The 14,376-nt window shown below is 37.2% G+C and overlaps 2 protein-coding genes across 7 annotated transcripts in view; one reads left to right on the forward strand and one right to left on the reverse strand.

The window, feature by feature from the left end:
* RALGPS2 (Ral GEF with PH domain and SH3 binding motif 2) overlaps nt 1-14,376 on the forward strand; it is a 310,247-nt gene that overhangs the window by 171,915 nt on the left and 123,956 nt on the right. The gene's annotated exons all lie outside the window — the stretch shown is intronic.
* The window catches only part of ANGPTL1 (angiopoietin like 1), a 39,041-nt gene continuing 28,273 nt past the window's right edge, over nt 3,609-14,376 (reverse strand). Inside the window, exons 3-5 of the mRNA XM_039483904.1 lie at nt 8,179-8,372; nt 6,491-6,761; nt 3,609-4,061 (exon numbers count right to left, since the gene is read on the reverse strand). Of these exons, the coding sequence (XP_039339838.1) occupies nt 3,874-4,061; nt 6,491-6,761; nt 8,179-8,372 (653 nt within the window). The 3' untranslated portion in view covers nt 3,609-3,873. The remainder of the gene's footprint in view (nt 4,062-6,490; nt 6,762-8,178; nt 8,373-14,376) is intronic.

Below are 14,376 nucleotides of genomic sequence, written 5' to 3' on the forward strand. Positions count from 1 at the left end.
GATGTACAGAATGCTTTTACTTAGTAAACTACCATGATACAAATATTAGGTAGGGTTGGAGGTGGGGAGTATATTGTGAGCAACTCTTCTGTGTACAGTGAACTTCATGCTGTGAGAAACAAGCTTCCCTGAAAGATTCTGTAAAGTAATAATTCTTTTCTTTCTGCATTGAACTGCATCGTCTTTAGCTGATAAATTGTCTAGGCTTCAGTGTTTGGTCTCATGAACATTTTTAATATCAAACCACAAGTGTAGCTAAGCAATTGGCTATATTATAGTTAGTAACTTTTCGGTTTACCTATGTATTGATACTAAACATGAAATGAATAAAAATAAAATATTTACAAAAGCCAACACTGGTTAATCATACATATTAAACTACAAAGATTGTGTTTCAGAACTGTAGTGTATTGATTGATTGAGTCTGAATATAGTTTTAATGGAAAGAACCAGCTATTGGTTTGCAAGCCACAATAGTGTTATACATAGCAACTATCCTAGAACTTCACACTCAGCACTTCTTGCTGCCATTGTGCTTTCACAGTTAGCTGCTGTTTGATTCACTCTTGGCACTTCTACTTGAAATGCACACTTATCAGGTTTTTTTAAAAAAATAACAGGTTTTAGCTGTCTGAGAATCACTTACTTCCCTGAAAAAACTGTTAGGGAATCAGCTTTGGTAGATTGCTATCTGGAAATCAGTGAGTACTTCTAGTAAATGCCTTTAGTTTAGAAATCTGTGTTTCTATGTTTATATTTAAATCTAATCTACTTCAGTGATTTGTAGAGCATCTATCTTGTAATATCTGGCCATCAGCTTGGACTTCTTCAGAAGCTGAATTTATACTGTTTCCTCGGAATAGTCTTCCAAGATTTTTAGGGGAGGGTAATGATAATTCAAACTTTAGAAGTCTCCTGGTAAGTAGCTTATAATAACTTTGATATAGTTGGCAATATTACAGGTCAGATATCTGAGACTGAAAATTTTAACTAATTTTTCCAAGTTTAGTTACTAGTCCAGCTCCCAACCCTGTGCTTATTCCTCTAGGCCCCACAGTCTCTCTGCCCATAAGATGCTGTTTCTTCTTTGTATTGTTTGTTTGCCCAGTTTCAGGTCCAGGTAGCTATCAGTCTCCTTATCTAGATTTCAATAAGATTAAAGTTGTTACACCTTGTGATACTTTGTGTCCTATTCTTTTTTCAGTAGAATCTAAAGGTAGTACTTCTTGCTGTCATGTTCACCTGCAATGTGCTTCAGAGAAAACTGCAATTCCTTAAGACCTGACCCAAAGCCACTAATATCCAGTGGGGGCTTTCTGTTAAGACTCTCACTGACTTTAATGGGCTTTGGATCAGCAGCTCTGTAGCCAAAGAGGCTGTGAGTTTTTATATATATGATGGCAATATGTTATTGCCAGAACTTATAACAGTCTTCAAGTATGTAAAAAGTTGCTATAAAGAAGAGGGTGATAAATTGTTCTCCTTAACCTGTGAGGACAGGATAAGAAATAATGGGCTCATATTGCAGCAAGGGAGATTTAGGTCAACATAAGGAAAAACTTCCCAACTGTAAGTGAAATTAAGCACTGGAAGAAATTATCTAGGGAGGTTATGGAATCTCCATCACTGGAGGTTTTAAAAAACAAGTTAGACAAACATCTGTCAGGAATGGTCTAGATAATACTTAGTCCTGCCTCAGTGCAGGGGACTGGACCAGATGACCTACTGAGGTCCCTTCCAGTCCTACATTTCTATGATTATAAGTTCAGAGTTGGCAAATACCATATTTATTTTGAAGAACCCAAGAAAAGTAAAGTACAAGACTGTTTTTGTGTAAGTGGTTGAGAATGTGAATTTCTGTTCCTTATAATTCCCCAGGATATATTTTGTCCCTTAGGACTATGAGGTCATTCAGCTAGAAAGACAGTTAGGTGGAGGTACAATGTGTCTTTACAGCAGTTATGCAAGGATGCAATTTAGTCTACAACTCTCACCCTTACTAGGTGTTACAGAATAAGTTGCTATGCCTGTACTGAGGCAGAACTTTTCTCTCTTTGGTATAATCTTTTATAGGTGTGGAGATGGGATTTTCACAGATCTCTTATTAAGTTGTGGTGTAAGCTTGTTTAGTTTGAAAATTCTTTCTGATCTTTTAAATGGTATTTCTCCAACTAAACAAACTCTGTTCTTACAGACAGTTTGTTCAAAATGACAGATTTGAGATATTGACATGATTCTGCATATTTTATATTGTAAAATGTTACAATTTAAAAAAGACATCAGCTCACAACTTCAGGTCCTTGCAGTTTTGTGATTGTTAATATTTGAGACTGATTAATGTAAGAACTGGATTTTAAACCATTTTGTTGAGCAAACTAGTAAATAGTGCTATATGTGGGACTGTTCTTCATTAATACTTGGCAAAGTCAACTTGAGTCTGTGAAACCAATAAACTCTTTACTGTATTCTTGGTTTTTTGTGTACCTAATTAGTACCTGGAAAGTATGAGTGAAGTAGTAAAAGTCCCTTCCATCCATTTATATCTGGGCCACAAGAGTATCAGCCCAAATTTGCCTTAGAAATACCATTCTTTTCTTGCTTTTGAAGTTGATCTGCATCTGTATATTGGTTGCCTTTCCTCATCTAGGCAAGCACAAATGTCCCCAGGCTGCATTTATACAAAGTTTAGAAATAAATTAATATAGTAATTAACATTAATTTCTTTAACTGCATCATATTTTCTGAATTTACTATGTAATGCCAACATGTTATAACATGCTGAAATCTGTTCAAGTCGTGAACTAATAAAAATGAAAACAAAAATGAATTTTAATGCCTTCTTGGAAACTGAGATTAGTTTTTCAATTATTTCAAAATGCCAGTTTGGTCACAATTTGCAAAAGGTTGAGAAAATGTGTATTTCATATATTCTAGTAAAACTTATTTTTTTTTAATTTTTACCTATTTTGCTGATTGAGTTTTTAAGTGATCAAGAATGATTTTCCTATTCAGTAACATGCATACCATAGATAGCACTGCCTGCCTGCTACATGTGTGGAGTACAAAGACACATAGAAAAGACATGAGCACTGTGGAATTTACTCATGCATTTATAAGAGAGTTTGTGTTATAAGAATTGTATTTTTTTTTATTGTGCTAAGAAAACATTTCTTCTAAATGCTTTGATGGGAAGCAGGATACGCATGTCCTGTAAGAAACAGTCTACATTATTAGCAACTATTTTATGTTAAATTCACCACTTCATGTGGAAATAACTCTTAGCGTTTATTTGCAACCAGATATATTTCTGCTGGCAAAACTAGAGTTTCTCTCCAATTTTCAGTCTACTATTTTGGGGTGCAAACTCATTGTGTGTGTAAATGTTATTACAATAATAATGTAAGATCAGATATACATTGAAAGTAATCTTATGAGTTTTAAAAAAACTATTAAATAACTGAGAATGAATTAATTTTCACATTAAAATAAGACAAATAGTTGTTTTACATATTTACATTTAAAGGTTGAACTGATCTGGAGAAACTTGTACTGTAACCCAAGGACTATTTTAATCGTTTTAATGGCTGCAATTAAAAAATGTGTAGGGCTTTAATGAAGATAAATATTTATTACAAATGTTTAAACCCTTGTGTGTTTTGTGAATTATTAGAAGTTTTATATTTAACACATACTGTATCACAGTGAGAAAGTTTAAAAAACAAAAACCCAAAACACTTGTAGCACTGCATTTTGCAGGGCTAAATTGCACAAAATAAGAGTTCAAATGTAACTTTTTTTTCCCCTGGAGCTCAAGCACTGAAAAGTTTTATATTTGATCACTTGAGACAGTGGGGTGTGGTTTTGGGTTTTTTTTCAGTCAATGGGTCTGATCATCATCTGAACTGCTTTCAGGGAATATGAACCTCCTCTGTACTCAGCCCAAAAAATCCCATCCTGATATTTGCTTCTGTAATGGCCTCCTCTGTACCACACTCCGTTAAGGTTAGAATGTGCGCAAGCATTGTACCACCAGCCTCCTTTGTGAAAATGGGCACAATTTCCTGTTGGGAGAGAATAAAATAAGTGAAACCTCAGCACTTCAGAGGGGAAATGATAGACCAGGGGTTCTCAAACTTTTTTATGCTATGGACTACATATTAACAGAGTGCTTGTCTTGCTTGCCACTTTGCCACCCATTAGGGATCAGATGGATCACTTCTCCTTCCACTTACAATTCTCTAAACTCCGTTGCAACTACAAACTGCAGTTCACAGAAAGCAGCAAAGAATCCTGTGGCACCTTATAGACTAACAGACGTTTTGCAGCATGAGCTTTCGTGGGTGAATACCCACTTCATCGGATGCAAGTCACTTGCATCCGACGAAGTGGGTATTCACCCACGAAAGCTCATGCTGCAAAACGTCTGTTAGTCTATAAGGTGCCACAGGATTCTTTGCTGCTTTTACAGATCCAGACTAACACGGCTACCCCTCTGATAGTTCACAGAAGATTGCTGGTAATCTGAGGAGAGCTGGCTGGTCACATAGGGCTGGTTCTCCTCTTTGATTTCAGCTGCTTAATTATATTGAAAGAAACTAAGAACATATTTATGTAAGCAATTGTTAAGAATATCCTCTTTAAACTGGTCAGAAGTACTTTGGTGGGAGCAATGTGACTTGTGCCTTAAGTTTCAATTTCAGTGATTTGTGGTGAAGTTTACCTTATGAAGAGAGATGGTGGTCAGTCTTCTCTGAAGTTTTAAAAGTAACAATGTTAACAAAGTAATAATTATTTTAAGTCGTCATTTGTAAGATGCTACCTACGTTCAGGGCCAAAACTGGACAACGAGTGGTGCCATAACATGGTATGTTTTTCTATGGGTCACTTTCAGTTTTTAATCAGCCAACAATTTTATATTAGTATGAGTTTTTTATCATTAAAGGTGCATCATAAAAAAGAATCATATTTTGTCTGAAAATGTTGTACTTGTTATAGATACAAGTAACATCCAAGGCCCTGATCCCACAAAGACTTATTCATGTATTTAATTTTATTCACCTGTAAATAGTCCCATCAATGGGACTTCTGAGTGATTCAAGTAAAGCACATGTATAAATCTCTGCAGGATTGGGGCATAACATTGCTGTTAGTGAGACAGATGAGAGAAAATAGTATTCTCTATTTTTTCCATTTTGTTTACTCTTTGTATATTGGTTTCACTGTTTCCCATATATAATCAGTTGGTTTCTCTCTTGCCAAAAGGACCCTTAAAAATATAAGGGTACAGAAAAACTGTTTAAGTTTTTAAAGGTATTTTTTAGAAGGACACAATGTAACATTAGCTGAAATGGGAATTTCTTAACTAGTCAGTTTAAAAATACCCAAGTTAACAATGTCCCTTTGAGAAGTGCAAATAATGCTAGTATCAAAAGCTGCTAATCCATAGAAAAATAGCATTTTCCAGATTGCTAACCAAAAGAGTGCTTAAAGAGACACAATCAATTTGAAATTTAGTCTATTTTAAAAACGCTAATTAAAAGTAGTGTCTCTCTGGCAATTTTTGAGTCTTTATAATTGCATTACAGCACATAGCACAGTGAAGCTGTAATCTCTTTATTGGGGTATCTAGGCCCCACTTTAATGCAAATAACATTCCTATTTCAAAAGTGTTTATCTCCCCATTTCAGTGTAGGAAAACTCACAAAAAAAGAGAGAACTGACTGTGCAGGAGACTCAATAAAGCTGACTTGCAAAATGCACAAAAAAGAGAGAAATATTTCTTCTCTCTCTGTCTTTTGGTTGTAGCAATATTAGATGTTAACTGGTAATAATAAGTACTATAACATTTTCAGATAGAAGTGTCCCTGTAAGATAATGGCTATGTAAAAATGTGTTTATTAACATGTATAATTAAAAAGGAAAGAGTCTGATTTTCTCACATGCTGGTAAAAACCCAAGAAGTTTGCTCCTTTGCAGGATTGAACTGGGCCTAATCACAACTAAAATCCCACTAATGCCTCAAAAGAAGGCTTAGATGTGTAGTAAGTTATGTAAAGGCCTACTGCTAACCCTCTGGATCAAGGTTCACCAAGAAAGACAAATGACATGATTTCTGAGAATAACAGCAAAGGTCTTATATGGAATAGAAGAAGCACATAGCTTATTCAGTCATTTTACCCCTACTGAAGTTGACTGAATTAAAATAACTAAGTCCCTAGTTGTGCAACAGGCTCCATGCAGATGCATGGGTCTGACTACATGGAATAATTTACAGGATTGAGGTCTATGTTGGGATCATTTACAACTGAGTGGATTAACTGACTCATTGCGTATAAGAAAAATTCATCTTCATAAGAGTCTTTAAATTATTCTGGAGCACGAACTGTATTATTTCTTGAAACAGTTATATATGCAAAAGGTGGCTCTGCCAATGGAATCTGTTGCATTGAGCAGCTTTTCCCTATGTATAACAACATTAAAATTCCCTTACCTGTGTATGTATCTCTATCTCTGTCCAGTGTTGTAAATTGTTTTCCATTGTGCCATATCATGGAATCCCCTGCATTTCCCTGGTAAGTTCCCAGACGCAGCCTATAGAATTCACTTTCAGGCTCCAGGCGAAAACTGCTGTATTCTGCATAGACTTTCTTATTACTCCAATCTTCTAGTTCAATCAGTAGCCTATAATTGTCCTGATTGGTAAGCATGTAAATATTTTCTAGTCCCAGCCAGTACTCTCCATCAACATTTCCAAATCCTTTCTGTACAAAGAAAACCAGAATATGAGGTTAAATCTACTGGCTTTTCTGAATCTATTGAATGAAGACATTTACCAGTAGTAGTAGTAGTATATCCCAATAGAATATGTGTATCTAAACTAAAAACGCTTAGGCTTTTAAACTTCTGCTCCACCCTTTCAATTAGTTCCTTTGGGCTAGATTCTGTCACCTTTACTCAGTCTAAGTAGTACTCCACTCCATGAGTAGTCTCACTGATCTCAATGGGACTACTGTCAGTGTAATGTATTACTCCGCATGAGTGAAGGTGTCAGAATCTGATCCTTTTGTACCTTTGAGTCCCATGATGTGCTTTTTGGAACAATATTTTCTGTGGCACAACAAATGTCCATTAAGATCGTATGCGTAACCTATTACATGAAGTACTTTGAGGCACAAAAGATAATTATAGATGAGTAAGCCAATACTCAAGATGCATAACTTTTTTGTACCTTTTACAAGGTAGAATGGTATTTCACTATATATGTAATCAGACAATCCATCTGTGTACTCTAGATTTCAGTTCTAGTAAATTCAGTGAAGACTATTGGTCTTGAATCACAGACTGCTGGTATGATATCTTTTTGCTAATATTTGCAAGCCCATTGTTTCCTTTCCCTAAGAAAATATCCACTTTAATATCAATGTATAAAGTGATTGGAGTTGTAAATAAAATACTCATTGTTTTTCTTTTAAATGTGTGGTATTTAGTAGGATTACAAGTTCTTTTCCTCCATAAAACACTCTAAGTGAGAGCTAGTTTGTGGGCCAGTTTTCCCAAAAAAGTTAAGCAACTGAAAAACCAATTGTGTACACCCACTACAAAACTTTCACTTTATACTGAAATGTTCAGAGTTATACTCTTTGAGGCTATTGAAGGTAAATACTTTATTCAGATTGTGTGTAAAAGAAGTTTGGTTTTGTACTTTATTATTTTAATCTCCTTTTTCCTTTTATAAAAGAGATGATAAAGTAAAAACCATTTGTTATTTTGTTATCGAGGATACAGCTTTAACAGTCAGATGCCAAGAAATTCAACGGTTAAACTTCTCATAGTAACTTTAATTCACTTCCTCTGCACATTTAAGAGGTAAAATTTACAACATATGACCAGCCATATATGATGATGCCAGTTCACAGACAAGAACATTAGTCTTCGTGGCTTAGCTCCCTTTTAGCTTTTACTTTTTCTGTTTTTATTCGCCTGTTTTTGCTAATTCTTAGTTCTTAGGTAACTATTTTACTTCTGATTCTTTTTCAATTGTAAATCTTGCAGCAAAATTAACTGCAGTGGAGAAGAATTGCATTGAAAAATGGCATCTTGTGAATACTGATACCAGATTCTAGTGGTTACTGTGCCTACCAAAATGAAGCTGTTACTTTTCTGAATTCTAAAACTTACCTTGTAACTGTCCCAATTCCTGAAGAAATTGACAGATCCATCTGTCCTTTTCTGAATAACTGCCCAGCCTCCAGGGTCCAGACTGTTCTCACACCATAACTGTACTGGTTCATTGCTGTTTTCAGGTTTGATCATATAAATCCCACTGTTGGAATGCCCAGCTTCTTTGGCTTGTTGACAGTCTTTGAAAGGACCTGTTTGAAAAGAACTGCCTTAAGCTCAAGCTTATTTTTTTAAAATGTACACGTGGGACACAAGTTACATATAACATGTAGTTAGTAGTGTATGTACAAAAAGACTTTATTGCAATGCAAGACTTTATCTTAGAGGTGGTAAATATCTGAGAGCCCATTTTATTCTTGCTGTTTCCTGCTAGAAAGTATTTACTTTCTCATTTTAACTGCAAATTTAAAACTTCCATGGTAAACACTGCAAAACATCCTTTCCAGTTTAGGCAAAATTTATAAAATTAACCACATTTTCCCCCACCAACCTTACAAATAGATAACTATTTTGTTAAACAGATGGTGCATTTTTTTGACTCTTTACACCTGTTATTTTGGTAACTTTTTTCTTTGTGTATCACAAATTACACCCTGATACTAGATAGGCAAATAATGCAACTTGCATTTCGTAACTACTTTATCCTGTATAGCCTTACCAGATGTCGGATGCTGGCTTACTTCTTCCCTCTAATGCATACATTTGAAATGGTCATAAAGTAAAAAATAAACTAGAATGCATGAATAGCAGCAGATCTAGAATTTAATTAGAAAACTTTTGTCAAATTCTGCAAACCCTCTGACAGGAACCTTTATAAATCTAATGATTTTTATACTTCCATTTCTTGACAGTTATATGTGTGCATGGCTGTTGCCAGGATAGCATGCAAGCAGTGGACCGGATATTTTTGAGCAGATAATAGTGTTCATTTATTGAGTTTCAAACCTACAGTTATGTAGAAATGCAGCTGCTGACTGTAGCTCTTGAAAGTTCTCTTCAGGCTCTGAATACACCTCTACCCCGATGTAACCCGGTCCTCTGGAGCCAAAAAATCTTACCACGCTATAGGTGAGACCGTGTTATATCGAACTTGCTTTGGCCCCCCTGGTCCTTCTCCCCTGACCGCCCCCTCCAGAGACCCCTGTTCCTAATCACCCCCTGGACCCCACCCCCTACCCAACCCCCCTGCTCCCTGTCCCCTGACTGCCCCGACCCCTATCTACACCCCCCCACCCCCTGACAGGCACTCACTGGCAGCGGCAGGAAGCAGAGCAGCCCAGCCCCAGCCCGCTCCACTCCGCGAGCTCCCAGCCACGGCGCGCTGCTTCCTGCCGCTGGTGAGTGTGGGGAGGTTGGGCAAAGGATGCCCCCCGTACTCACCTGCATCGGGAAGTGGAGCGCCCTGGCCCCAGCCGTATCACTGGGGTGGGGGGGTTGGGGAGAGGTCCCGCGTTCACGACAACGGTGGAAGCAGAGCAGCCTGGCCCCAGCCTGCTCCACACCACCAGTTCCCAGCCGCGGTGCTCCACTTCCTGCTGCAGGTGAGTACGGGGAGCATCCTTTCCCCAAACTCCCCGCACTCACCGACGGCAGGAAGCAGAGCGCCGCGGCTGGGAGCTGATGTGCTGATCCGCTGGAGCGCTGCTTTACCACGGTGTATGCGAATCAGTATTATATCGGGGTAGTGGTGTACTATATTTACAAAACATGCTCTCCATTTCTGAAAGATGATCTATGAGCGTTCAGTAGGAAACACTGTCAGCTTACATTTTGGAGATTCTTGCTATGTTGGTGTGTCCCTCTTAAAAGATTAGAAATCCAGCTATAATTTCTACCTCCACTACATCGTTTCCCTCACGAAAAAATTAATGCTGTTACTACATCACTATTTATATTGATTTTGGACTGGTTTTTGACTATCTTTTAGTCAACTTTTTCATAACGAACTGGATATGTTCTGATAATGGCTAGCTAGTGATGAATCCCTTAAATTCAACTGATTTGAAAAATCAGTATACTTCAGTCTGTATAAAAGTTTGGTTACTTTTTTGTTGTGTTTATACTATAAATATAAACATATCAATAAATTGTGCAGTTGTCTCCATATAAGTTTATGCTACATCTAAAGTAACCATTATTGGGTTACAATTCTGATACTGATTTGAAACAATAAACCTAACCTGCCCAATTAACAATTTAAACAAATACCAATATAAGGATTATCATTTAAAAAATATTTTAAGTGTTTTTTTCAGTTCTCTTTAGTTACTAAGATGATGGACTAGGTACAACTGTCTTAATTTGATCTCTGCTCTATTTTAGAACAAAAAGATGGATGTGCAATGACTGTCCTTTGGTAACCCACCTGCTAAATTCAGGGAGAATATTCCATGTGTGCGGGCAGTCTGGAAAGAAGCACAATGAAGTTTGTTGATGGAATCCCTTTAATGTTCTTGATTAGTGAAAACCATTTTCACCCTTAACTGCGTCATAATGGAGGTTCTTTATCTGTTTCTTTAAAGACTTGTGAGTAGTAGTCTGATATTAGATGTGTAATCAACCAGGATATCCATAGTACTAGTCCACAGCTGTTACAAGGTGATATAAAGCTTGAATCACCATACAGCTTGAAGTTCTGGGCAAATAGAACCATGACTTATTTATTACAGGTCTCTCAGAGATTTCATTCTTTATTAGCAAGTCATTGGGGCCTGTACTTCTCTAGAGTCATGTATTTTAGGAGTCCTGGTTATTAAAAGCTTACCCAGTTATACTTGTAACTATCTTAAGTCATTACTTAAGGGTTTAGAGGAGTTTAATAACCTGGTAACAGCTCAGAGTGCTTAGAAACACCACTGGAACACAGGTGGCAATCCTGACTGAGCCCTTTGGCAAATGTTGATGGCACTAACAACTACAAGAAGTGCTATGCGAATTGAGTCATGATTTCTATAAATTGTTTTGGTTTACTATCAATGTTTGTAACTGACTAGACCTTTTGTCCAAGCTAGTGATGCATATAGACACCAGGTCGTGGCACAGTAAAGGACTTGTACTTCTAGCTGCTGATAATCCATATTTACTAGTCAGAAACACTGCCAGTGTACTGGCAACATTAAGAAGTTTGCAAGGCACATAGCAACAATGTGTCTAGCTAATTAATGGCACTTTAACATTAAGGAATTTTTACTTTAAAATCTGAAAACCCATGTTTATAAAACTGGGTCTATCAGAATTCTCAGAGACCTAGGTAACTAAACTAGATTTTTGAAGTGTAAAGATTGGATTGTTTTTTGAACAAAAAATGGTGCTTACGTGTCAGATTCCAGTATCTGAAAGATGGCTTGTTTAGGATTTTCTTGACACTTCCTCAAATTCTCCCTTCCCAGTTTTAATACTCATGAGAAATTTAAAAATGAGTTTTGGAAAGCTGTAATAATAGAAACTGTAATAGAAACGAAATTATTGCTACTTTCTTCCCAACATATCCAAAGCTGTCCCTAACTTTCAATAGTTACTTCCAACCTTTGGCCATGCCTTGATAATCTCCCATTTTGAGTACTGTAGCTTTCTTTGCTTGCCTTCAACACCCACTTCATCCCATTCAGTGTATCCAAAATGCTGCTGCCAAAGTAATTTCCCTTGCTTGCTGCTTTGACCACATCTGCCACATTTGAATAATTTTGTTTGCTCTGTATACCGTCCCTTGCCTGTTTTAATTTTCTCTATTCTTTTGTATTTTGTCTGAAGGTGTCCAGTTGGAGTGAAAGTTCCCCAGGGCATGGGGAGCTTTCTGTAAATTGCCTAGCACAATTTGATGCTGTATTAAAAAAACAGTGTGTCTCCATAATAAATGTTGTTCTAAAACAACTTCTTGATTATAAAAGATGTGAAAGCAGAAAAATAGCAGAACTTTATAATGTAGATTGAAATATTGAGAACAGTTGAACTGTCAGGCTGGAAGGAGGTTACTAGTGGAGTTCCTCAGGGATCGGTTTTGGGACCAATCTTATTTAATCTTTTTATTACTGACCTTGGCACAAAAAGTGGGAATGTGCTAATAAAGTTTGCGGATGACACAAAGCTGGGAGATATTGCTAACACAGAGAAGAACCGGGATGTCATACAGGAAGATCTGGATGACCTTGTAAACTGGAGTAATGGTAATAGGATGAAATTTAATAGTGAAAAGTGCAAGGTCATGCATTTAGGGATTAATAACAAGAATTTTGGTTATAAATTGGGGACATATCAGTTGGAAGTAACAGAGGAAGAGAAGGACCTCGGAGTATTGGTTGATCACAGGATGACTATGAGCCACCGATGTGATATGGCCGTTAAAAAAGCTAATGCGGTTTTAAGATGCATCAGATGAGGTATTTCCAGTAAAGATAAGGAGGTGTTAGTACCATTATACAAGGCACTGGTGAGATGTCATCTGGAATATTGTGTGCAGTTCTGGTCTCCCATGTTTAAGAAGGATGAATTCAAACTGGAACAGGTACAGAGAAGGGCTACTAGGATGATCCGAGGAATGGAAAACCTGTCTTATGAAAGGAGACTCAAAGAGCTTGGTTTGTTTAGCCTAACCAAAAGAAGGCTGAGGGGAGATATGATTGCTCTTTATAAATATATCAGAGGGATAAATATCAGGGAAAGGGAGGAATAATTTAAGCTTAGTACCAATGTGGACACAAGAACAAATGGATATAAACTGGACACTAGGAAGCTTAGACTTGAAATTAGATGAAGGTTTCGAACCATTAGAGGAGTGAAGTTCTGGAACAGCCTTCCAAGGGGAGTAGTGGGGGCAAAAGACATATCTGGCTTCAAGACTAAGCTTGATAAGTTTATGGAGGGGATGGTATGATGGGATAGCCTAATTTTGGCAATTAATTGATCTTTGATTATTAGCAGGTAAATACGCCCAGTGGTCTGTGATGGGATGTTAGATGGCGTGGGATCTGAGTTACTACAAAGAATTCTTTCCTGGGTGCTGGCTGGTGAGTCTTGCCCACATGCTCAGGGTTTAACTGATCACCATATTTGGGGTCGGGAAGGAATTTTCCTCCAGGGAAGATTGGCAGAGGCCCTGGAGGTTTTTTGCCTTCCTCTGCAGCGTGGGGCATGGGTCACTTGCTGGAGGATTCTCTGCACCTTGAGGTCTTCAAAGCACGATTTGAGGACTTCAGTAACTCAGACATAGGTTAGGGGTTTGTTACAGGAGTGAGTGGGTAAGGTTCTGTGGCCTGCATTGTGCAGGAGGTCAGACTAGATGATCATAATGGTCCCTTCTGACCTTAAAGTCTATGAGTCCTACTACTGTGGCTGTAATACTATGTTCTGTGCAGAGGAAAGGAATCTAGGACTCTTATTTCCAGGACCATTAGAGACCAAAGCAGATTGTAGTGCTGTTTTGTCTTGCTGCTAAGCAATGGAAGGTCTCAATAGTCTGTTTACATAGTAGCTTTTGACCATTGCTAAAATTTCAGCTGGCATTAGTCTCACAGGATGCAATTTGTCTAAATTTTGATCCTTAGAATTGTAGACACTGCTGATATAAAATGTTGAAGTGGTAGAAGAGGTTTCAAAGTTATGTTCTAGAATGAAGGAGTGAATGAATCCAACAAATCCTTTAGCTTTGATTAATTATCTTACATCACTTTCTTGGGACAAATAAATGCTTTGATATATCATGGCATAGGAACTATGATCCTTTTTTTTTGTAGTTGTTCATTGGAAATACTGAGACTTGTGACTTGATAAAATAGTTTGCGCTGTGTTGAAGTAAAGAGGTGTTGTTTTTATGCTAATGTAAGGAATTACGTATCAAATACACAGTGTTCCTATTAGGACTTCATCTGTATGGTCATCCTTGAAGTCTTGTTGGGATAATGATAGTGCCTGAACATAAATTATATCTTCCTTCTTGACAGATTTTTCTCTCTCCACCAAATTCTGTCCAGTTACTAAAGTTAGATGCTGGTGTAACTGAGAACATGGTATGGCCCCTTGTGTCTCACAGTCATAGCTGTTTACTGAAAAACCAAGTTTTAAGACTACTTACTGTCATTATCATTGAAGACCCGAATACAGAAATTTTCACATCAACAAAATTAACTAAGTTCTAATTACCTATTCTTATTATCGTTGATGTCATAGCCAGAAATAAGTGTTTACTATTTCCGCTTGAAA

This window comes from Mauremys reevesii, linkage group 8, assembly GCF_016161935.1.
Source record: "Mauremys reevesii isolate NIE-2019 linkage group 8, ASM1616193v1, whole genome shotgun sequence".
Lineage (NCBI taxonomy): Eukaryota > Metazoa > Chordata > Testudines > Geoemydidae > Mauremys > Mauremys reevesii.